We start from the raw sequence: 25,686 nt of genomic DNA on the forward strand, positions 1-25,686 counted from the left end.
AGCCATAATTAGTTGACTCGAAATCTGAAACTATATATATATATATATATATATATATATATATATATATATATATATAAATAAATATAATCTATGACCTGATGTATGAAGAATTCAAGTTATGTAATCAGTCACGTGGTATGGCAGCCATATTCGATTGAAAAGAAGGACATAAATTTTTTTTCAAAAAAACGCCTAACAGATTGATGCGAAACTTCATACATTTGATCGACAATCCATGGGGACTATAGTTTGAATTTGTTTTTCATATTCATCTTTAATGCGCACAAATTTAGCCTTAATGTGCACAAAAGTGGTCGTACAATGGTAGTTTTGTTCATAATGAGCGCGCGAGGTGAGACTACGTGCTCTACCGAGTTCCATTCTAGTTATCTCTACTAACGTGGAGGTTACGTTTTCACCCGTGTCTGTTTGTTGTTTGTTTGTCTGTGAACAAGATAGCTCAACAAGTTTTGGACGAAATTTGGTCGACAAGGTTGGGTGTGTGACAAGGACGAATTGATTAGACTTTGGTGAAGATCGGGATCTGACATTAAAAAAAAAATTGTAAGTGATTCTTCGCGATTGAGAAATGGGTCCAAAAACGATATATAGTTGTGGGCCGGGGGTTTGTGGCGAGGAACAGCCGCCAGGTGGAGCAGTAGAACCGTCTCCCACCAAACACCCGGAATTGCAGGTCGTAACCTTTGGACAACTCCAAAGGTCCTTAGCGGACCGTGGTCGCCAATATTTTGATGGCGTGGGGTAGGGTTAATTGCCTAATTTCAATATACCTAAGTTCCCACGTTGTCTCACTTCAGGGGAAAACCACACCCTCGACGGACCTCGGGTGGAACGGGCCATTTAATGAGCCCGATTCAGGTGTAAACCGAGCGGGGATTACCAAGATCCGTAGGTCCAAATGAACAATTACAGCAATAAGGCCTCCCTAATTCCCAATACGTACCGTGCTAAACCAATGAAAGAAAGTGGCAGACAACGAGCTGGTACATTGAACAATGAGGGTTTATTTATTATGTGGCAGGGGAGCACAAAAAGAGCAGAGTTAAACCGACTATCAAGAAGGAATGCAAGTAATGTACAAGGCACTGAAACAATTGCTACTCATAGACTGGGCCCACAGACACACACCGACACACCCAAAAGAAATGGTGGCCGCGGCCTTTATTTGGCCCTTCAGCTCGGGAGGGAAGGCGAACTGAGGGCAAGAGTCTGCACTTGCACCCGTCCGCCTCGTGCGGTCTGGTCGAGCTTGTCCCGGTGGCGGGACTCGAACCCACCGCCTCAACGCAGCACCAAGCACCAGGGACGAGGGATAGAGTGACCCACGCCAGCCAGCACGAATGCGGACGAGGCGAGAGGCGACGAGGCGACCGGCGATCAAGGTCGAAAAAGATTCCAGACGGATCAGATGACACCAAGCAAGGCAGACCCAGCCAGAATCATCACCCTGACCGTTTTTCATTCCTCTCGTGAGGTGGGAGGGATTTTTTCCCTGGCCACTCGCCTCCTAATTGGACGGTTGCGTCGCTTGATTCGCTGGCCGTCCCTCATTGGACAGGCCCACGGTAGGCGGGGCAACTCCCACCCTTCTGGGTGGAGTCCCGATCTGAGGGGATTGTAGCTCCGCCTACCTCCTCACCTAAGACCCCGTGTGTAATGGCGACCGGGTTAAGTGAGGGACGGGGCGGGTGAGACGCCCGCTCCTTACCGATTGGCTAAAGAGGGAATGGGCCCCGCCCACAGTTGTGTTCGTCACGCATGCCCATGAGGGAGGGCGATGGTGGAAGAAGCGAAGGTGAGTGAGTGATGTTGTTGTGGTTGATGTATAAATTCTAACTATAAAATAACTCGCAGCACATACACTTAATTAACCCATTAGACAGAAGGACAGGACCCTAACTATAAACACATACTTATCAAAATAACTGAACTGTGCGGACTGTCTGTGCGCAAAAGGCTTCCAAATCCGTAACACGATATCATATTTCAAAAAGTGGTGGATTGATTTTGACAAGACTTTGTGGATGAGTTGGTTTGATGATAAGAACAAGTCGATTCGATTTTGGTTCCGGTCAGAATCCAGGTCCGGCGTTTCATTGGGATACAAAACATCAACTGTTGAGCGGAGCGGAGCGGAGAGTGCGGTTTTAGTTTGGTCTGCATTTTATAGTTGGAAAAACCTCCGGTACAGAAAAAGTGCATTTTTGGTTGAATTCCCTAAAATATACCTAAGCCTGTTCCAAATCCCTCAATATAAATTTAATACTGAACAACACACAGTTAAATTAATATGTCGAAGACAAACCAATCACATGATTGTCGACAGTTCACAGACATCAGGCGAACTGAAAACCATCGTGGCTTTTACTCCCTCAATTTGGTCGTCAAATCTGTTCTGGCTCATGGTCTACGATGGTGATTTCCATGGACCATGGATCGGGTCTTTTGATGAATGTATAAGAACAGCACTTGGAAATATTTCCCCGTACGGGTTGAAGTCAGTAATTCATTGGGCTCAACCGAACACGGAGTTCGAGTGTTTGAGCAAAGGACACGCAGGTAAGGAAGACGTCATCACAGGTCCTCCAAGGTCGGCTCGATGCCAAAATCATACCCACTCTCTCCACCCCCCTCCCCCCCCCGCCTTCACCCTCCCCCCTCCATCCTCCCTCCTCCTCCCCTCCCTTCCTCCCTCCTCCCCCCTCCCTCCGCCCACCACCATTGCTTCCTTATCCGATCCCATTCGAAAGGACATTTTTGACACTCCAGACGATAACCGCTCACATGTTAACACTCAGATAGTGAGTGCACTTCGTGCCTCAAGACCCAATCGCATCCTCTCGCGCTGTTCCATCCTCGTCCACGATCCATCCGTCCCTGTTAACAGCGAAAAGAGAAATTCCGAAACGACCACGACCACGACCACGACCACGACCACGACCACGACCACGACCACGACCACAGGCTACAGCCCGGTACGAACGTTAAACGTCCTTCCCCTAATAACGGGGTCGTGACTCCAGGTGGAGGGAAAGGGAAATGGGAAATAAAAAGAAATGGGAAGGAGATGGATTGGGTGAGAGATCGAGACCAGGTGGAGTTGGGGAGGAGGAGAGATCTGGAACGATGGGGGAGGGAGATCAAGTGGGGGGAGAGGGATCGATCAGGTGAGATGGGGATGGAGAGTGAGTGAGGGAGGGAGTGAGGGAGGGTGAGTGAGGGAGTGAGGGAGAGTGAGTGAGTGAGTAAGTGAGGGAGTGAGTGAGTGAGGGAGTGAGTGAGTAAGGGAGAGTGAGTGAGGGAGAGTGAGTGAGTGAGTGAGGGAGAGGGAGAGAGAGAGGGAGAGTGAGTGAGGGAGGGAGAGGGTGAGTGAGTGAGTGAGGGAGAGAGAGGGAGAGGGAGTGAGTAAGTGAGGAGGGGAGAGTGAGTGAGTAAGTGAGGGAGGGAGAGAGGGAGTGAGGGAGAGAGAGGGAGAGTGAGTGAGTAAATGAGGGAGAGAGAGGGAGAGGGAGTGAGTAAGTGAGGAGGGGAGAGTGAGTGAGTAAGTGAGGGAGGGAGAGAGGGAGTGAGGGAGAGTGAGGGAGAGTGAGTGAGTAAATGAGGGAGAGAGAGGGAGAGTGCGTGAGTGAGTCAGTAAGGGAGGGAGAGAGTGAGTGAGTGAGGGAGAGAGAGGGAGAGTGCGTGCATGAGTGAGTGAGGGAGGGAGAGAGAGGGAGAGTGAGTCAGTGAGGAAGAGAGTGTGTAAGTGAGGGAGGGAGTGAGTGGGGGAGAGTGAGTGAGTAAGTGAGAGTGAGTGAGTAAGTGAGGGAGAGTAAGTGAGGGAGAGGAAAGTGAGGGAGGGAGAGAGTGAGTGAGTGAGGGAGAGGGAGAGAGAGAGGGAGAGTGAGTGAGGGAGGGAGAGGGTGAGTGAGTGAGTGAGGGAGAGAGAGGGAGAGGGAGTGAGTAAGTGAGGAGGGGAGAGTGAGTGAGTAAGTGAGGGAGGGAGAGAGGGAGTGAGGGAGAGAGAGGGAGAGTGAGTGAGTAAATGAGGGAGAGAGAGAGGGAGGGAGTGAGTAAGTGAGGAGGGAGAGTGAGTGAGTAAGTGAGGGAGGGAGAGAGGGAGTGAGGGAGAGTGAGGGAGAGTGAGTGAGTAAATGAGGGAGAGAGAGGGAGAGTGCGTGAGTGAGTCAGTAAGGGAGGGAGAGAGTGAGTGAGTGAGGGGGAGAGAGGGAGAGTGCGTGCATGAGTGAGTGAGGGAGGGAGAGAGAGGGAGAGTGAGTCAGTGAGGGAGAGAGTGAGTAAGTGAGGGAGGGAGTGAGTGGGGGAGAGTGAGTGAGTAAGTGAGAGTGAGTGAGTAAGTGAGGGAGAGTAAGTGAGGGAGAGGAAAGTGAGGGAGGGAGAGAGTGAGTGAGTGAGGGAGAGTGAGTGAGTAAGGGAGGGAGAGAGTGAGTGAGGGAGAGTGAGTGAGTGAGTAAGTGAGGGAGGGAGAGTGAGTGAGTAAGTGAGGGAGAGTGAGTGATTGAGGGAGAGTGAGTGAGTGAGTGAGTGAGTGAGTGAGGGAGAGTGAGTAAGTGAGGGAGGGAGAGTGAGGGAGAGTGAGGGAGAGTGAGGGAGAGTGAGGGAGAGTGAGTGAGAGTGAGTGAGTAAGTGAGGGAGAGTGAGTGAGGGAGGGAGGGAGAGTGAGGGAGAGTGAGTGAGTGAGTAAGTGAGGGAGAGTGAGTGAGTGAGTGAGTGAGTGAGTAAGTGAGGGAGAGTGAGGGAGAGTGAGGGAGAGTGAGGGAGAGTGAGGGAGAGTGAGTGAGAGTGAGTGAGTAAGTGAGGGAGAGTGAGTGAGAGTGAGTGAGTAAGTGAGGGAGAGTGAGTGAGTGAGTGAGTGAGTGAGTAAGTGAGGGAGGGAGAGTGAGGGAGAGTGAGGGAGAGTGAGGGAGAGTGAGGGAGAGTGAGTGAGTAAGTGAGGGAGAGTGAGTGAGTGAGTGAGTGAGTGAGTGAGTGAGTGAGTGAGTGAGTGAGTGAGTGAGTGAGTGAGTGAGTGAGTGAGTGAGTGAGTGAGTGAGTGAGTGAGTGAGTGTGAGTAAGTGAGTGTGAGTAAGTGAGTGAGGTGAGTGAGTGAGTGAGTGTATATAAAAGCCGTTTCCCTTTGCAGGGTTTTACACATTCTCGTGATCGTTCCCTCCACTTCACTCGCCAGAAGAGAACAGCGGAGACGACGGTTATCGACATGAGCAGCATCGGCGGCAAAGAAAACTCCCCCATTGGCGGTACTCACGGGCTCAACCCATCGGGTCAACCCGGGTCTCCGGTAAGAGACTTAATGGGGAAAGGCAGAATTCCCCACACCCTCGCTTCCCTCACCCCGGTTTTTCCTCTGAATCTCTCTGGTGGGATGACATCCTCCTCTTCTTTAACACTCACAATTATTCCCCCGTTCTTGTGGGGTTGGCCGGGGGTAAGCTGTTTGACCCAAGTCGCTTCACGAACTGGCTGCTCAGGCCTGACGTTCGATAAGTATAGTTCGGGCAGGAATTTTGTTATTTGTTCAGGGTGCCGGAGATGTCTCGTCTACTATCGAGGGTCACAGTTATAACGGTATATTAAATAAAAGTAAGTCATTATAACAACAACAAAATTTCCACCAAACTTTCGAGAGTCGATTAATTCCCTTTCAATTTATTCCCTCCTTTTTACAAACTGACAGTGCGGTCCTGTGATTTGAGTTTGATGTCTTGGGAGGTGAGGGTTGGCGAGGTCGAGTTATGACGTCATTAAAGTGTGCAGCACGTGATTCGTGAGGAAATTGAACTCGGTGATGTTTTTATTTCGACGTGTTTCTCATTCGGGGAACTTTTTGAACAACCCGTAAATAAGTTAATGACACCACGTGAGAAATCGCCTTCCAAGCATGGCGGAACTTGATCCCCGTCCCGCCCCATGCCCCCATTCCCCATTTCCCATGCCCCTCGCCCCCCATTCCCCACTCCCCATGCCCCTCGCCCCCCATTCCCCACTCCCCATGCCCCTCGCCCCCCATTCCCCACTCCCCATGCCCCTCGCCCCCCATTCCCCACTCCCCATGCCCCACGCCCCCATTCCCCACTTCCCATGCCCCTCGCCCCCATTCCCCACTCCCCATGCCCCTCGCCCCCCATTCCCCACTCCCCATGCCCCACGCCCCCATTCCCCACTCCCCATGCCCCTCGCCCCCATTCCCCACTCCCCATGCCCCACGCCCCCCATTCCCCACTTCCCATGCCCCTCGCCCCCCATTCCCCACTCCCCCTGCCCCTCGCCCCCCATTCCCCACTTCCCATGCCCCTCGCCCCCCATTCCCCACTCCCCATGCCCCTCGCCCCCCATTCCCCACTTCCCATGCCCCACGCCTGAGTGCAGCGAGACGGTCATCGTGGCCCTGGCTGGAGTGGTTTGGCCGTTGAAGGTCGTTCTGCCTGAGGGATTTGGAATGAGCGTCCGTAACGTTTTGTAATTCCTTCTCAGGAGAGTCGAGCCCCCCTCCATCGATCAAAGTAGCTCCAACATTTTGTCCCACAAAATCCAACGTTTCGACAATTTGATTTTCACCCTTATCAAGCTCATCAGCGCTAAGGAAAACATCTTTCATTCTCCGGCTCCCCCCCCCTGCCACCTCCTCCTCCTCCCCCTCCCCCTGCCACCTCCTCCTCCTCCCCCTCCCCTGCCACCTCCTCCTCCCCCCCCCGCCACCTCCTCCCCCCGGTTGTTCATTTGTTCTCTTTGCCATGGGATTGCCTTGCTGTTCGTCTGTTACCGAGATTAAAAAAAAAAGACCGCGCTCCCACTCTCCCCCCCCCATCCCCATGAATTGCCAACGTGACCCATCGTGAGCCTGCCTCACGACGTCGCAGGGACCAGTGGGGGTCTCATCGCGCATGGAAATTAGTTTCTCGAAAGATTGGCTTGAGAATGAGAAAGTGGGGCAGTTAGAGGAATGAGCGGGCGGGAGAACTAAGTTAGCTGTAGCAGTCGGGGGTTGTCCGACATTAAAAGAGCGGAGGGGGTTTGGACACAATCTGCTATCAATGGACACACTCACTGCGTGACTCCTGTCCACCTCCAGTACTCACCGGATCCAACATTCGCATGAAGGGAACAATCCATAACTTAACCTTACAAAAGACTATCCTAATATCTGTGTCTAATTATTATTATGTTTTAATGCAGAAGCTTAGGCTCATGGTGGAGTTAAATGGGGGGCCAATATGAGGTTCATGGTCTGACAGAAGGTCAAAAGGGAACGGTGAAAAAAAGGACATCGCACTTGAGTGGCAGAGAGGAGAGAGGTGGGAGATCAGGCAGAGTCGACAAGAGCAGGTGTGGGTATGGGAGGTAGCATGAGGTGATGATGAGCAACACTCTTGAAGGACCGGAGAGAGAGGAGAGGGTGGCGTTTAGCTTATAACTGGAGTTGGTAACCAGGTGTGGGATTCTGGAAGAATCTGTGTGACCTCGGAGGACTGGTGGTGGAAGGAGGGACGATGGGATTGGAGGAGTGAGGCCATAATCGAGGTGATAGAAAACTGGCATTTAACCCAAAAGCATGCTGATAGGACACCCAGGAGGTAGTTGACTTGACTTTCGGCTGTCTAGTCTGGGTTTGATTGCCGACTGTAAACTGCCATCCTGGTGCTTTTCAGAAGGGCCATCAATTCGTGTGCCGGCTTCTGGAGGGGGTGTTAGTCTGACTGTCTGGCTTGCTAGCATTTGCTCGTGGACATTAAATACTCACATTGTCTTTTGACGAAGAGTAGGCCATTGCATGCCAGCACCCTGGCAAAATTACAAATTTATATCCTGATCTACAGAGGAACACTGTGTGTGGCATTTCCATGCCTCAATAACGATGCAATCCAGTGGGACAAATTCCTCCACGACATCCCTGTCAAAATATTTGTTTGAGAGAGCGAAACCCCCAGAAGCAGCATATCTTACACTCATGGGAATCATCACTGTGTTTCATTGGAGTTCCACTCCAAGGAACTTCAATGCAGGCGAAGGCCATCAAAGGCTTAGCTATAAACACCAACTTATGTCTTTTTATTTTTGTCTGTGCTCTAACCTCTAAATGCTGAGTGGCAAGCATAAAAACAGCACATACCATTTTTAAAGTATTTGGTATGACTCAGCTGGAGTTCCACTGACCTACCAGACTCTGAGAGGATGCTCTACCCATTATGCCACCGAGCCTGGTTTCATTGCTGGTTTCATTGTTTCATTGCTGAGAATGAACTTTTACATCGTTCGCAACTCCATTACAAGGTGCTCCTCAAGCAGCCCTCAACCATGAAGGAAATATGAATTTGGCCACAATTTCAGTAAAATTTGGTCTACTCGTTTCAAAAGTTGGGTTGTTTAACCCCTACAATTGGATGCATGCAAACGGGACGGTTAGTTACCTCCACCACTGAAGGTGGACAGAATTTGTTTTCAACCCTGTTTTTCTGCCTGTCTGTTTGTTTGTTTGTTTTTGTGAGCAAGATATCTCAAAAAGTTATCGACAGATTCAGATGAAACCTCGTGGACAGGTTGGGTGTGTGACAAGGACAAATTGTTTTGGTTTTGGTTAAGATCCAGATCTGGATACGAGAATTTTTTTTAAGTGATTCTTCACAATTGAGAACTAGCATGAAAAACGACATATAGCACAATATCTCAAAAAGTTGTGGATGGGTTATGACAAAACTTGGTGGATGAGTTGTGTAGGTGACAAGAACAAGCCAATACGATTTTGGTTCAGGTCTGGATACAGATCCAGCCTATCAGTGCCAGTGGGATGCAAAATGTAATCTGTTCAGCCTGATGGAGATATGCGCTCTACCAAATGCCGTTCTCGTTGAACTTGTATTCACTGATGCAACCCATTGATGGTGGAACATGAAGATGACCTTTTTTGGTGTGATTCTGTTGCATCAAAAATTGAACCCAGAATGTTGAAGGTGAAAATGCAAACAGTGAAATTTTAGCTTGTGGTGAGTACACTACCTTTTCAGCGTGAGGTGAGCACACTATATTGAGGTGAGTACACTATCCTGTCAGTTCACATATTCTGCTCATCACCCTGATCTACCCCCTCGTGTGTGAAATATTCAAATGGCCCTTTATCCTGTGCAGTATCCTTATTTCATCTTTCTTATGCTATGTTTCATTTACCTCAATCACCTTTCAAAGTAGATGGTATTAATAGAATATTTACCCCACGCAGTCTTGAGAAGGAGTTGGTGCAAGCCAACTCTTCTGGTGGCAAATTTGTAATTAAAAAAATTAAATTCAAATTAAATGGAAGACCAAATAAAATAGGTACTGTATTGGAGTCATCAGAAGGAACCCAAACAAGTAAAAAGCAAAGATGAAGTCATCAGGAGGAACCTGGATAGGACTTGGGTTTCAACTGCAGTCCTCTACCATAAAAACCATCCAGGTGCAGCCAAGTGAGCCTAATTACAATTTTTAAAAATCAAAAAGAACCCAGATTCAAAAAATTAAATAATTCTGGCTGCTATAACATGCGTCCAATCAGGTTGAAATTAAAATATATATACTGTATTCCCCATCACTACTAGATCATACTTTTGAAGTTTCACGTCGATTTATGCAGCATTTCAAGAGAGAATTAAAATATATTTTTTCCTTCGATCCAATATGGCTGCCAAACCATGTGACCAATCAATTATTCATGAAGACCCATGAATATCAATTATTTCCCAACGCTTGGGGAACATGTATGTGAAGTATCCCCTCGATCTGTCCAGCCATTCTGGATAATTTTTTTTTAAGGTTTTAGTGTAAATCCAACATGGCTGCCAAACCAGGTGACCTCTGACATCATCGGTTGGAACTTCTTGTTCCTCATGAATAGGCCGTCATGCCTGTAAAGTTTCTCCTCTATCTGTTCAGTCATTTTTGAGAAGAAGAATGTAGGTTTTTTATTTTAAAAATGGTTGCCAAACCACGTGACCGATGAAGTCATCATTTTTAACTCGCCTGTTCAAAGAACAGAGAGCTATAGCGATACCCCCGGCGTCAGCGTCAGCGTGAGCGTCAGCGTCAGTGTGAGCGTGAAAATGTTAACGTTTTTGGTGCAAGTTATTTCCTTTCTTATGTTTTTATCTACCACACTATTTTTTAGTGATTACAATATACAAATACATATATTGCTTTAAAATTATTTGGATCAGACTTCACTGCAATGCTTTATAAAAAATATTATTAGACTAGTCTTTTAAAAACTATAAATGTATAAACAGGCGAGCATTGGGTGGCTTTGACACCAACTCTCTGGTTAGCTCGCCTGTTCGAAGAACAGAGAGCTATAGTGATACCCCCAGCGTGAGCGTGAAAATGTTAAAGTTTTTGTGCAAGTTATTTCCTTTATAATGTTTTTATCCACCACACGATTTTTTACTGATGACAATATACAAATACATATATTGCTTTAAAATTATTTGGATCAGACTTCACTGCAATGCTTTATAAAAAATATTATTAGACTAGTCTTTTAAAAACGATAAATGTATAAACAGGCGAGCATTGGGTGTCTTTGACACCAACTCCCTGGTTAGCTCGCCTGTTCGAAGAACAGAGAGCTATAGCAATACCCCTGGTGTGAGCGTCAGCATGAAAATGTTTAAGTTTTTGTGCAAGTTATTTCCTTTCTAATGTTTTTATCTACCACACGATTTTTTACTGATTACAATATACAAATACATATATTGCTTTAAAATTATTTGGATCAGACTTCACTGCAATGCTTTAGAAAAAATATTATTGGACTAGTCTTTTAAAAACGATAAATGTATAAACCGGCGAGCATTGGGTTCTTTGACACCAACTCTCTGGTTTATTAGCTCGCCTGTTTGAAGAACAGAGAGCTTTGGTGATACCCCCGGCGTGAGCGTGAGCGTGAAAATGTTCAAGTTTTTGGTGCAAGTTATTTCCTTTCTAATGTTTTTATCTACCACACTATTTTTTACTGATGACAATATACAAATACATATATTGCTTTAAAATTATTTGGATCAGACTTCACTGCAATGCTTTATTAAAAAATATTATTAGACTAGTCTTAAAAACGATAAATGTATAAACAGACGAGCATTGGGTGGCTTTGACATCAACTCTCTGGTTTTTCTTCTGTTGATCAATTTATCCCTAGATGACCCTCAAAAATTTTCATAGTGATCAGATGTAGCGTTCTACATATGCAATTATGACGTCATAATGAAGGCACCTATGACATGGTCAACGATTGACCGTATCTTTGCCCTTTGGCTCCTCACCAAACGCAGAGAAGAATTTCGGCAAGGGCTGCTTGCAGCCTATGTTGATCTCTGCAAAGCGTTTGATTCAGTGAATCGGGATGCCCTCTGGGGGAATTCTTGGTCTTTGTGGGGTGTCACCAGAACTGATCAATCTGATGTCTAAACTATACTCTGGTACTGAGAGTGCTGTGAGATGTGGTGATACCATCTCTGACTTATTTCCAGTTGTTACTGGAGTTTGTGAGGGGTGTGCACTGGCCCCCACACTTTTCAGCACTTGTTTGGACTGGATTCTAGGGAGCATGTCAGATCGATCAAGCTGCGGTGCATTGTTTGGGAATGTCAAGATCTCTGACCTTGATTTTGCAGATGATGCAGTCACCTTTGTGGAGACTTTTAGATATCCTTTTGAGGGCCCTCGAGGTGCTGAATGAGGAGTCGGAGCCGATGGAATTATGGGATTTCTGGGTCAAAACGAAGATTCAGGCTTTCGATGGCATCTTGGATGCTGCTATTCTGTCTGTACCTGTTTGTGGTGAGGATGTTGAGTTCACGGAGAGATTCACTTACATTGGCAGTGTTATTCATGTCTCTGCTGGCTGTGAGCCAGAGGTCAGTAAACGTCTGGGTCGCGCCTGGGGAGTCATGGATTCACTGGATCATGGGATGTGGTGCTGTTGGTACCTGTGCAGGAGGACGAAAGTCCGAGTTTTCAGGTCCTTGGTGCTTTCAGTCTTGCTCCACGGATGTGAGACTTGGACTCTGACCAGGGATTTGAGATGGAGAATTATTTGCTTTGGTACCAGGTCTCTTCGTAGAATCATTGGCTATCACTGGTCAGGTATTGTGTCCAACGAGCAGTTGCTGAGAGAGGCTCAAATGAGATTTGTTACCTGCATAGTCCATGAGCATCAGCTGTGGCTGTATGGACATGTCTCGTTTTCCTGACGCTGATCCTGCTCACCAGATTCTCTCAGTGAGGGAGCCTCATGAATGGAGGAGGCCAATGGGCCAACCACGTGCCTCATTGCAGCAGGTTGATTGGCATCCCAAGGAGATGGGGATGGGCCAGGCATCTGCCTGGGTGATGGCCAGACAGAGGCCCCTGGAGTACCAGCAGAAAGGAGACAGGAATGTGCTGCTACCTGACCTGATCCATGATATCAAAAATTAGAAGGGCACTTGGTGGAGCGCATACCTTTGTCCCGCAATGCCTGATCCATGAGAATGTATCAGGCTCAATACATTTTTTTAAATATCATGCTATATATCAGTTTAGTCCTATCTCTCAATGGTGAAGAATCACTTAAAAATTCTAGTCGCTGGATCAGGAAGCAGATCTTCAGCAAAATCGAATCAGTTCGTCCTTGTCACACACCCAACGTGTTCACAAAATTTCATCCGGATCAGTCCACAACTTTTTGAGATATCCTGCACACAGACAAACAGACAGAAAAACAAACAGACAGACAGTGGTGAAAACCTAACCTCCTTCACCTTCGTTGGCGGAGGTAGAAATCACACTCATTCCCCATGAGGAGTACTTCACATGTGTCAAATTTCAAGTTTTTTTTTTTCCATGCAGCGGGTTTCCGAGATACAGACGTCCAACGTTTCTCCTTTTTTCCAACATGGCTGCCTCACCACGTGACTTATGACGTCATCTTTATCATTGAAACATTCCACATGAGTCGTCGCTCCAATGGTGACATTTCGTCTCAATCCAACAAGCGGTTCCAGAGAAAAGGGAATAACAACATGTAGACGCGCACGTACGTGACCGATCGCTTAACCCTGCTTCTCGGTTTGCTTCACGTGGGTTAAAAATCAATCTTGCTTGTTTAACATGCTCATTATTAATTTTCTTTCCTTCATTTACACTGAATATTTACACATAGCATTTAAAAAATTAATATGAACGAGGAACAAAAGTTCAAGGCATGCAAAAAAATATTATTATGAGGCATGTATATAATTAATTTAACAATGCACACATACTTTGTTCCTAATTATTTACACTTATCGATGGAAATTTAAATGAAACATGTCGGGGGTGATCTATATATTGTCAGTATCTCATTCGTAGAACATTATGAACACCTTTCGTTCTCAAATTTGAAGCATTATGCGTTGCGAGGGTATGTGCGTTCACCGCAAAGGCATAATGGGATAGTCTTGCAAAAGATACCCTGGTACCTTTTTAACCAGCTGACAGCAAGTGAGAGTTGGGTAACATCTCAACCAAAAGACAAGTCAACATCAGTGTAGAGTGCATTCCCCCCCAGAGTCGAGCTGGCCTTCCATCCCAGGACAGCATATAAAAAGCTTACGTATATAAATAATTCCTTGGGCTGGCAGGATGGCCTCGACCCTCGAGGTAGGTGCACTCATCTCTAAGATGTCTATCCTGGGATCAAATGTCGACCCAGCTATAAATTGTCATCATGGTGTTTCACAGGTAGGATGATAGATAAATCAATGTGTATGCCATCCCTCGGATGGACTTTAAACAGGGTGTGCTGTCTGTTGGCATTAGTTGGTGGACGTTAAAGACCCCATGGTGTCTTTCACAAAGAGTAGGCGAGCTATCACTGGCAAACATAGCCAAATTCCTGCCCTAACTACTGCTGCGAAGGTAATGGCAAACAACCCAGTATAACCCTTGCTATAAACCAACTCGCAGTACCAGTATTCCAGTACAACTACGGAATAATATCTCGACACAAGTGGAAATCAGTAAGCTAGACATCAAAACAACGAAAATCCTCACCATCCACAAAATGATTTTTAAAAACCATTGCATCCGGATCATGTACCTGCCGAGATGACGAGGAGGCAGCAGCCTGATGGAACTCAACCAAGTGCACGGAATGACAATCGTGGAATTGGCTGAGTGCGTGAAAAGACCAACAGTCGACCGAATCCAATTTGTATGTAAACACAAAGACCGTAAGCCCGAAAAGGTATCTCTAACACACCCAGAAAAACATTCTGAAGGCAGGTGCAAGGAGAAGATGTTTCAATCCTGACAAATCTCACTCTCACGATTTCTCTTTGAAAGAACCGTCTGGCAAACTCTCCTATTTACTTTCTAAACAATCCTCTTGAGGAAGTTCAGTCATTCAAACTCCCGGGTCTCACTATCAGCCGTGATCTTTCTTGGGCAAATCACATTTCAAATTTGGCCTCCAAAGTTTGGCCGCCGAATGGGCATCCTCCGTCATCCTTCCTTGGCACACTTGAACTCCTATCTACCAAAAAGGCTTTCATCCACAGCTTGATGAAGTACTGCTCTCCCCTATGACTTCCCTGTCTCACATCTTGCTCAGCTTGAAGCCGTAAAAACCAAGGCCTTCAAAATTATTGAAGTCTCTGACAATGAAGCTGAGTCTATGGGTCTATCACTTTACCATCACTGTCTTCAAGCACCTTATTTTCAGCCTGGCACCTCTGCCCTTTCCTCCATGTTTGTCCCCCCCCCCCCACTTTCCATATATTTCTGCAGGGCATACACGGTTCACCATCAGCCCCCCTTCTGGTAAAACGTGCAGACAGGTCCGCCACCCCCTTTTTAGTCTTGCTCCCTCTACCCTTTCCGTGATTTGTCCCCCCCCCCCACCATACAAGTTTCTGCAGGGCATACACGGTCCACCATCAACCCTCTTCTGATGAAAGTACCAAAATCCAGGAATACCGCTCACCTCCACTCATTCGTTCTTCTTTTTTCCCACCTGTGGAACCAACATTCTCTTCAATCTCATTCTTCTCTCCAGGTCCAGACAGATGTTCTTCAAGACAGCCCCCCACAACTCACCCCAATCCCTCCTCCTTTCAAAATTTCAGTTTTTCCTCCTGAGAGTTTCCTTCTGTATCCATCTTGTCAACGTCATACTCGTATATACTCTCCTACCCCCCCCCCCCCATTCCTCTGCCTGCATTCTTTGTCCGCCTCCCTCTGTCTTGGCCTTCAGTTCTGTTGTTGGTGTCCCCCCCCCACCCCCTGTTCTTTTTTTGTCACGTTGTGTCCTGATCCATTCAGTGTACTAATTCTAGCTCTTTCACAAGCCTCGACCGTGGGTCTTCCACCCCACGGGGTCGAAGCGCCGCTCGCATTCTCTCTTTTCTTGTGTACAGTTCATTTGAACGTCTATTTCTCCATGATTCATGAACAGAATTCGACGAAAATTGACAGGCATATACTAGACACATATCCGCAGGCAGTAACTGAGCCCAGAGTGCGATTGCGGCCATTCGGGCCGAGGAACGGCCCATTTTGGCCCATTTTCTTAAAGTTGTTATTTCTCCGTTATTAATAGACAGAACCAAACCGAACCAAACTTGACAGGTATATTTTAAAGACCATTTCCCAGGCATTAACTGAGCCCAAAGTGCGATTCCTGCCATTTAGGCCGAGAAACGACCCTTTTGGTCCATTTTCTTAAAATTGCTATTTCTCGGTTATTCCTGAAAGAAACCGGCCCAAATTTGACAGGTATATTCTTGAGGTCACTCTGCAGGCATTAACTGAGCCCAAAGTGAGATTGTGGCCCTTTGGGCCGAGAAACGGACCTTTCGGCCCATTTTCTTAAAATTGTTCTTTAAAAAAATAAACAAATTAAATGTGCTGGGCGATGCCCAACACAAAATTAACTCACAAATGATGATATGAAACTAGCCTCACTCTTGTGAGGTGTTCTGGTTTCTTTTTTCTGATGCGATGAAAATTTTACCAAACTTCAAAACTATCTGTCGCCCGTGCTATCGCTCACCTGAGAGTTGTACGAATGAACTCCCACGAGGTATGTTCACAATTCGAACTTGTTTCAGATGAGTCCCAATTTGCTCAATTTTCTGACAATGGACGCGTATGTGTCTGGAGACATCCCAGTCGAGAGTTTTCTTTGAACCGATTGCAGCCAACTGTCAAACACGGTGGTTTTTCATTGATGGTGTGGGGGGCAATCTGTAGCGCTGGTCGGTCAGAGCTTGTGGAGTGTGTTGGCAACATCAACACTATGACGCACATTTCTATCCATGAGGATGGACGTTATGCCGTCTTCTCCACTGGTCAGATGGTCAAAAACAACACTCTGTTCATAGAAGTTGGAGCTCCATGCCACATTGCAAAAAAGACCAAAGAATGGGAGGGCAGAAAAGGGATCAAGTGACTTCCATGGCCAAGTCAGTCTCTTGAGATAAATCCCATTGAACACCTCTGGGCCATATTGGATCGAGCTGTGCGGAAAAAGTTCAAGAAACCAACGTCATGAGCAGAATTGATAAACCTTTTGCGTGAAGCCTGGGCAGAAATCCACAAGAGAAAATATCAGAACTCGTTAGTTCTAAGTCTTAAAGAGTAAAAGCATTGAAATCTGAAATCTGCCGACTGACTAGCATTGGTCTCCATCTTGAGCCTGAATTGGAGTCGAGGAAATTGAATGTTGAGTCTTAGAAGGCTGAAACATCCGGTTTTTCGCTCAGTATTTGGTTTAGCTATTCCGGTGTTTTGAGAATCTGCCATTTCGCCCAAAAAACGCCCCCACACCTTTTATTTCTTCTCGTTTTCCGTGAGCGACTGTCACATTAATGCACCTAATGAGGACAGCTTTTCCTCTGTCATCCTTCCGCTCGCCCCCAGTGAGCTACATTATGTTTATGAATGGATTCCTTCCACCAAAATGCCCTTTAAAATTCGGTGCCCCTGTAGGTTTTAACCTCCCCCGCACAATGGGAAACGAGTGCAAAATTAACGTTTAAAAGAAAATGTCTTGTAAATAAATATAACAGAAGGCAGAGTGCCTAACACTCAGCTGCTTGAACATTCCCTCTGCTCTGCTCCTTTGTTCAATGACAAGACAACAGGTTCGGAGAGTCCCGAGCGCATCCCATGGATTGGTATATCAGTCCTACATCAAGCGTGCATCATGCATCGTTGCTTCCCTTTTGTGTCCCTCTTCTTTCCATCTCCCACAGTGTCTCACCAGGTTTACACTGCAGTAAATGGAGAGAACAGTTTGTCCTTTGATTTTTAACACATTTATACCGACTTGTTTTTTTTGTTAATGTTGCTGTACCACCATTGGATTGTGGAATCTTTTCTCCTAAAGAATGTTGCTGATTCAGTGGGTTCGTTTTATCGTTACCATCAAGTAAAGTGGATGATCCAGTGTATGGTATACTACTACTGCCTATAAAATTTAAAAATGCATTTTTTTTTTCGTTATACAAATGCTTCATTGTACTTATTTTGTTGACTGGTAGGACAGCCGGAGAGTGAGAGGTATGCACATTTACCTGCGAGCTGTCTAGCCTGGGTTCGAACCTCGACCGAGCTATAAATTGTCATCCCGGTGTTTCACAGGCAGGGTGATTCATCAATGTGTGTTCCGTCCGTCGGATGGATGCTGGACTGGCTGTCCTGTCTACCTGCATTAGTTGACGGATGTTAAAGATTCCACCCTTTCCTTTGCAAAGAGTCTGTGAGCTCTTGCCGATATTCTGGCTAAATTACAAATTCCTGCCCCAATTGACTGCTGGGAAGGCAATGGCAAACCACCCAGTATCACCATTGGCAAAAAAACTGCTTTGGCAGCATGAATGCTCCATCATGAGTATGTTACGTCTCATCTTCTTCATTTGGAGATCATTTCGAATGTCACGTGTGTGTTTGTGTGTTTGTGTGTATGGGCTGGCAGGATGGCATAGCGGTATATGCACTCGCCTCTCAGCTGTCTCGCCTGGATTTGAATCTCGGCTCAGCTACAAAGTGTCATCCTGCTGTTTCACACCAGGGTGATGCATCAATGTGTTTGTCGTCCCTCGGATGGACTTTAAACTGGGCATCCCATCTGCCAGTACTAGTTGGTGGATGTTAAATATCCCACAGTCTACTTCTTGAAGAGTAGGTGAGCTATCATCGGCATCATGACCAAATTCCAAATTCCTACCCTTACTGCTGCATGGCAAACCACCCAGTGTAACCCTTGCCAAGAAACTGGGAGTGCTAACTGTAATAGAGTGTCCCTGTGAATACTTCCTAGAGGGTGTAAATACTTTCTGAAGGCACTGTATGTGTCCGTAGAATGACTCATAAAGTGCCTTCAGAAAGTATTTACACCCCTCGACTCTTGTCACATCTATTTTACAGCCTGAATGTAAAATGGATTAAAAGCAGAAGTTTCTTGAGTCAATAAGTATTCAACCCCTTTGCTATGACCCTCCAAATTGAGTTCAGGTGCATCCAATTTCCTTTGATCATCCTTGAGACGTCTCCACAACTTGATTGGAGTCCACCTGTGGCCAATTCAATTGATTGGACATGATTTAGAAAGAAACATACCTTTCTATTTAAGGTCCCACAGTTGACGGTGCATGTCAGAGCAGAAACTCCACCATGAAGTCCAAGGAACTGTCTGTATAATCCCAGATAGAATTGTGAGGAGACATAGATCTGGGGAAGGGTATAAAACAATTTATAGAGTGTTGAAAGTTCCCAAGAGTACAATGAGCTCCATCATTAGGAAATGGATACAATATGGAACTACCCAGACTATTCCTAGAGCTGGCTGGGTGACCAAACTGATCAACTGGGCAACAAGGACCTTGGTCAAGAAGGTGACCAAGAACCCAATAACCACTCTGACAGAACTATAGAGTTCCATGGCTGAGGAGAACCTGCTGGAAGGACAACATTCTCTGCAGTACTTCATAAATCTGGGCTTTCTGGCAGAGTGGTCAGATGGAAGCTACTCCTGAGAAAAAGTCACATGACAGCATGCCTGGTGTTTGCAAAAAGGCACATGAAAGACTGAGAGCATGAGGGGAAAGATTTGGTGGTCTGATGAGATGAAAAATCAAACTCTTTGGAGTGAATGCAAAGCGCTATGTCTGCAGAAACCGAGTAAAGCTCAACACCCTTCTAATACCATCCATACCATGAAACAGAGTGGTGGCCGCATCATGCTTTGGGGATGCTTTTCAGCTGCAGGGACTGGGAGACTTGTAAGGATAGAGGGAACAATGAATGGAGCCAAATACAGGCAAATCCTTGAGAACCTGCTTGAGAGTGCAAAAGATCTAAGACTGCAGTGAAGATTTACATTCCAACAGAACAATGACCCCAAGCATACAGCCAAAGCAACACTGGAATGGCTTCAGAAAAAGAATGTGAAAGTCCAAGGAAGATTCGAAGCTGTAATTGCTGCCATAGGTGCTTCAACAAAGTATTGACTCAGGGGGTTGAATACTTCTTGACAAAAGACATTTCAGCTTTTCATTTTTAATTAATTTGTAAAAAATTCTAAAACATGTTTTCACTTTGTCATTATGCAGTATTATGTGAAGATCAGTGACAGAAAATTTTATTTTAATCCATTTTAAATTCAGGCTGAAACACAACAAAATGTGACAAAAGTCGAGGTGCGTGAATACTCTCTGAAGGCACTGTACTCGCACGTTATCCAGAGGGTGACTGTGTCATCACCCCCCCCCCCCTCTTACAGTGACACCCACACACACCCACGCCCACAATTACATTTTACCGTGAGTAAACTCACACATGTAATTCTGCCAACTCAACAAAAAAGCCTCAGCCAACCCCCTCCCAACTCTGTCCCATCTTTAACTCTGCAGTCTGGTGGGTTGTAAAGCAACCATGTATGTCAATTGGAACGATGAAGTCTAATAGGGTTCCTGTCTGATACCGTTTACCTGTTGGTGAGTTGACCTGACCAAATGAGGTCTGTACCCTCAGTGCACACCCCTCTTATGTATGGCCGAGCAAGAATTGTAAGTATGCACTGCCTATACTGGAAGAAAACAGATGGGGTAAAACCTCCCAGTCATCACTGATGCGGACTGTGTTTGACCAATGTGGAAAAGACACTACGAGCAGGTTGAAAGAAAACATGTACAGGTTTATTTATATAGGGGGAACTCGGGGGAAATTTGTGTGGCACGTATGTACAGTAAAGGTTTTATTCATAAAGAATGACAAGCACATATTCAGGGTGTTTGTGAGGGTGGGACACATATACAATGGGGAGAATTTGAATGGCATGTATGTACAGATAAAAGAGATATAGAGAAGAACTTGTTTCCTTGACAGTTATGGGCCCCTTCTACAATCTTAGTTAATTATCGACACCCAAGACTTGGCACCAATCAGAATCACAACCAAAGAAATGTAGAGAGGAAGAAAAGTTACGGTTAGAAAAGTTAGTGATTTGAGCTGGCAAGCGTGAGCACAGGCTTGGCCAAAGGACTCGTGGTAAGGAGAAATTGATAGATGGAACGCTTGGGAGATTGAAAAATCGGTATATCGAACACCTGGCAGATCACACGCTTGGTGGATGAAATGCTGGGTAGATCAAACGCCTGGCAGATCAAACGCCTGGCAGAACAAACGCCTGGCAGAACAAACGCCTGGCAGAACAAACGCCTGGCAGAACAAACGCCTGGCAGAACAAACGCCTGGCAGAACAAACGCCTGGCAGAACAAACGCCTGGCAGAACAAACGCCTGGTAGAACAAACGCCTGGTAGAACAAACGCCTGGTAGAACAAACACCTGGTGAATTCCACTCAAAGATATGAACATCAAAGTATAATCATGTCACCAACATTCTACTCAAAATAAACTCAACAAGCTCAAATGAGCTAAGATCCTCGTCCTCTTAATGATGACGTAATAAAAACGAATATGACGTCATTGTGATGTATCAGGTTTGGGATAAATTACACTGGTCAACAACAAATTTGTTGTCTGCATTTTTTAAGCTGATTTAGGACGAATCTGATGCGCTGAATCCAAAACTCACATTAGTTTTGTTCAATCAGGTCAAGTTTTTGAGATATGGCCACATGTCGTTTTTTACATTTTTGTTCACATGTACGCATGTGTGGAGCATTTTAGAAGAAGTTGGTGGGGGTAAAATGTCATGTCAAATAATTGTTTTGATTGGAAATAATTATTTTAATGACAAGAAGTATTCAGGTACGATAGTTCTGGGTGATTATGTCGAAAAGGGATCAGTTTGAAGTCATAAAACCTCAAAATCTTCCAAAAATTGGTGAGGCAAAGCATAAAGTTCGTGGATCAAAACTAAAGTTAATGGGGCAGATTTTATAATAATGTGATACAAAAAAGTTGTATTTCTTGAAATAACGAACTCTGAAGAATGTACAATACCTACATGCGCCAATTTATGACATGCGCTTCTGCTCAAGCTTGGAGTGCCACAGTATGAACCCAAAGATTGGAGACTGTTCATTGACAGCAGCAAGCGATCACTGAAATGTGTTCTGCTACACAACGGCAACCAGTTTGCCTCTGTACCCATCGCTCACTCGACTACACTGAAGGAGAAGTATGAAGCGGTGAAGTACGTGCTGGAGAAAATTGGTTATGATCAGCATAAGTGGTTTATTTGTGTTGACCTGAAGATGGTGAACTTTTTGTTGGGACAACAGTCTGGCTTCACCAAGTACCCATGTTTTCTGTGCATGTGGGATAGTAGGGACCGTGCTCAGCATTACACGAAGAAGGACTGGCCTGTGCGGGAGGAATTGGTGCCATGCAAAGAAAGGAACGTCATCAACGACCCTCTGGTGGACAGAGACAGAATACTCTTCCCACCGCTGCACATCAAGCTCGGCTTAATCAAGCAGTTCACCAAGGCTCTGGACAAAGATGGTGACTGCTTCACTTACTTGTGCCAGGCTTTTCCAGTATTGACCATGGAGAAGTTGAAAGCTGGCATCTTTGATGGTTCTCAGATCCGTCAGCTCATCAGAGATCCAGAGTTCAAAAACTCAATGAACGAAGTGGAACTGGAAGCGTGGAAGACATTTGTTTTGGTAGTGAAGAACTTTCTTGGCAACAATAAGGCCAGAAACTACGCAGAACTTGTCAACAACATGCTGACTGCTTTCAGAAACCTGGGCTGCAACATGAGCATCAAGATGCACTACCTATTTTCACATATGAACCGGTTTCCTGAGAACCTGGGTTCAATGAGTGACGAGCAGGGGGAGAGATTCCATCAGGACATGAAGGAGATGGAGACCAGGTATCAGGGTCGCTGGGACGCAGTCATGATGGCTGACTACTGTTGGAATCTGAAGAGAGACCTCCCTGCCGCTGAACATTCCAGGAGTTCGAAGAAACGGAAGTTCAAGCCCTGAAGTTTGAACAGTGGTGACGCAACATGCAATTTACTTGTACTTACCTTTATCAATGCCCACCATTCAGATGACAGTAATCGATGTTTCTATCATGTAATCAATAAATGTTGTTGGCAAAACATTTTTTTTCTTAAAAACATGTTTAGGATGATATGTGTTGACAAAAATCAGCTGATAATGCCACAAAAATGTAATTGATTTTGTCACAAGATCTGATTTTTTCAAATCAACTTAGCACAAAAACCTGACCTGATGGAGAGAAACGGATGCCATTTCCTGATTCAGCAGTGCCAGAATACCCTAATTCACTTGTAGAAATCTAGACAACATTCAGAAAGTAAAAAGTTGTTGACCAGTGTTATCTGTGCTAATGCCTGGCTTGATTCCCGCAAACAAAATTCAAACAGCTTGCCTAGTTTCGGAGATAATGGTATAGGCGATTTCCATTAGCGGCGATATGACATCAACTTTTTTTTTCTAGGAAGAATTTCCAAAATCGGAGATGGTTACTGCCTGCGCGTGGGCTTTCTGCATATACATGGCAAGTTTCACGAAGATCCGATGAAAACTCTGGGTTGTGAAACAAAAAATGTCAAAAAATAGGAATGATGTCATAAAAATTGATATGACGTCATAGTGACGTTTCATATGTGCGGTAATTCATCTCTGCCAATGCCCTGTTCGATTCCTGCAAACAGAATTCAAAAAGCTTGCCTAGTTTCGGAGATAATTTTTAGGCGATTTCCATTAGCGGAGATATTTTGATATCATCACTTTTTTTTCCAGGAGGAATTTTCAAAACCGGAGATGGTTACTGTCTGCACGGGGTATTTTTACATGTATACGCCAAGTTTCAGGAAGTTTCGATGAAAACTGTAGGCTGTGAAACAAAAAAGTCCACAAGAAGAAGATGAAGAACAACAACGTGAGAAGATTTAGAGATCCTCCACGAGGATCTAAATATGAAAAGAACATTTAATACCCGAGCCACTTCATAGAACACTTTAAGTGACAACACCCAATTTGACACATTTTGTGGTAATGTTTATGCACAATAATTTGCCATCAAAATCGTTACATTTTGTTATGATGTGGTACAATCGTTCAAAATGTACCCAATGATACATAACCTTGCCATCAGAGGAATACATAAATTAAAGTGTATGTGTGATTGTTCACTGGACATGATGTTCTCTCGGGAGCTGGAACAGACATCACAAAATGGGTCCGTATGGAATATGAGCTCCTCGACATTGATTCAGTTCCTTCAGGCTGTGGCATGATTCTGATCACAGTGCGGATGATGTTTTGTGGGATGCTATACATCGTTCAGGCAACAGAAGTCCTAGTTCCCAGAGTTGTATGGCCACTCCATTACTTTGGTTGTTTCCTGTGCAAGGCACTCCTTGATGATTATAACAGAATGGCATTGAGCATTATCTTGGATCAGAACAAAGACTGGGCCAATGGCATCAGCAAAAAGGTCTTACAACATGATGCAATCTACTATGTACATGTCAAAAGATTCTGAGAGGCAATAAAATAGGTTTTCGAGCAGAATAATAATAATAATGATTATAAGAATAATAGGAATAATAATTGTAGTCGCTCATTAATTTTTCTTTACATTTGCTAATAGCGGAAATGTCATGACAAGAAAAAAAACTCGTGTGAATATTATTGGCCAATCAATGGAATCCTTTCAGAGAGACAATGGGCATTGCAGATACGAGAGGTGCTGGGAAGCTCATCTCAGTATGTGTTCAGCTCGAGGTGCTCTTTTTCATGCAAGTTTTTTTCATTTTATTTCACACATCACTTGACACGTCAATATTTAATCGTGACTTTTGTTCTACACCATCACGACCATTGAGTGAAGTGGATTTTTGTTTGCTTGGTTGAGCAAGCATGCCAACAACAAACGAGCACTCTCTTCTTTTTCTATTTGACACCATAGTGTAGGGCCATGTGTATTCCTGTATTTTTTCTTTGCCAACTGTTGTTTCTAATGTTTTTCATGTTCTATGGACATTCTTCTCACAAAACAACGATGTTGGGAAGTTTTAATTTTATTATTTTTTATGAATTTTAGACCCAATTTTGACATGACCCTAAATTAGCTAAAAAAAAAACCGTATACTATTTTTTTATTTTTTTTATTTTGTACATAAATATAGCATGTGACACCTCAAAATGAGCCTCTCACTGACTACAAACACATGAGCATACTATTTTAGACATTTGATATAGATTTGAAGGCATTGTTAGCATACATAGATAAATATGCTTTGCTTGGATGGTATGTAAACTTACTAACATCACTAACAATAAGCTGTATAATGTGGAATCATTTACATATATCAAGTTAATATAATTATATGCTCATTGTTTTGCAGTGTATTTCAGGGTAAAACATGATTACTCTTGTTACCAAATATAAAATAGTTGGGGACAATTCCAGTATATATCCAGGTGGTTCGAAAGACAACATTATGTTGAACTTTTTATATAATACCTAAACGTATTAAGGGTCATATCATAAGAATGCATCGCTTCCCTAAAGTACTTTCTTATGGTGGGTGGGTGAGTGGCTGGTTGGTCACAGAGGGGGGGAATGCATTGTTAAAAATCACTTCTCTCATTAGTCTAGAGGGGTGGGTGGTTCTAATCTACATTGTGTATGACAATACTTTAAGGAAGCGATGCAGTCTTAAAGCAAGGTGATTATTACAGAAAATTCACATTTGTGCATATATTCATGCAGTTTGTTGAAATGTGTTAAACAATGTACTCGTATTACACATTCTATACCTACCTACTATACAACACATTCTACTCTAATTACTACCACTCTAATATATGGTCATACTAATTAATTACGAGACGAGAGATTCTACACATCGAGCTGCTAACATTTAGTGTCAACATGAATGACATACACATAACTGGTTCTATTTATAGTAAATCACAAAGTTGATTTCAGTTTAATACTTTATAGTCAGTAGTCAACATCATCATCATCACTTTCAGTTTCATCATCACTGTCAATCATCAAATTGACAGGTTCTGTGTTCATGCATTTCTCAGGTGATGCCTCACAGGCACACATCTCTGTGCAAGGGAGACCAGCTTTTTTGCATGAACATCTACCCCCTATGCATTTACTAGTTCTGCATCCACATCTGGTGAGCTCTATCACAGCATCTGGTGCT

At 44.7% G+C, this 25,686-nt stretch overlaps 1 protein-coding gene across 5 annotated transcripts in view; it reads left to right on the forward strand.

Moving 5' to 3' along the window:
- Window positions 1-2,741: 2,741 nt before the first annotated feature.
- Window positions 2,742-25,686, forward strand: part of LOC147028083 (SH3 and cysteine-rich domain-containing protein-like) — a 133,791-nt gene continuing 110,846 nt past the window's right edge. For 2 of the 5 annotated variants that reach the window (XM_085878117.1, XM_085878114.1), the window contains exons 1-2: window positions 2,743-2,999; window positions 5,147-5,302. In XM_085878117.1, coding sequence (XP_085734243.1) covers window positions 5,222-5,302 — 81 coding nt within the window. In that variant the 5' untranslated portion in view covers window positions 2,743-2,999; window positions 5,147-5,221. Of the gene's footprint in view, window positions 3,000-5,146; window positions 5,303-25,686 lie in introns of all 5 variants that reach the window. The other 3 variants (XM_085878115.1, XM_085878118.1, XM_085878116.1) reach the window with 3 other exon arrangements.

Source organism: Eptatretus burgeri, chromosome 4 (genome assembly GCF_056783735.1).
Source record: "Eptatretus burgeri isolate ZD-2024b chromosome 4, Ebu_testis_v1, whole genome shotgun sequence".
Lineage (NCBI taxonomy): Eukaryota > Metazoa > Chordata > Myxini > Myxiniformes > Myxinidae > Eptatretus > Eptatretus burgeri.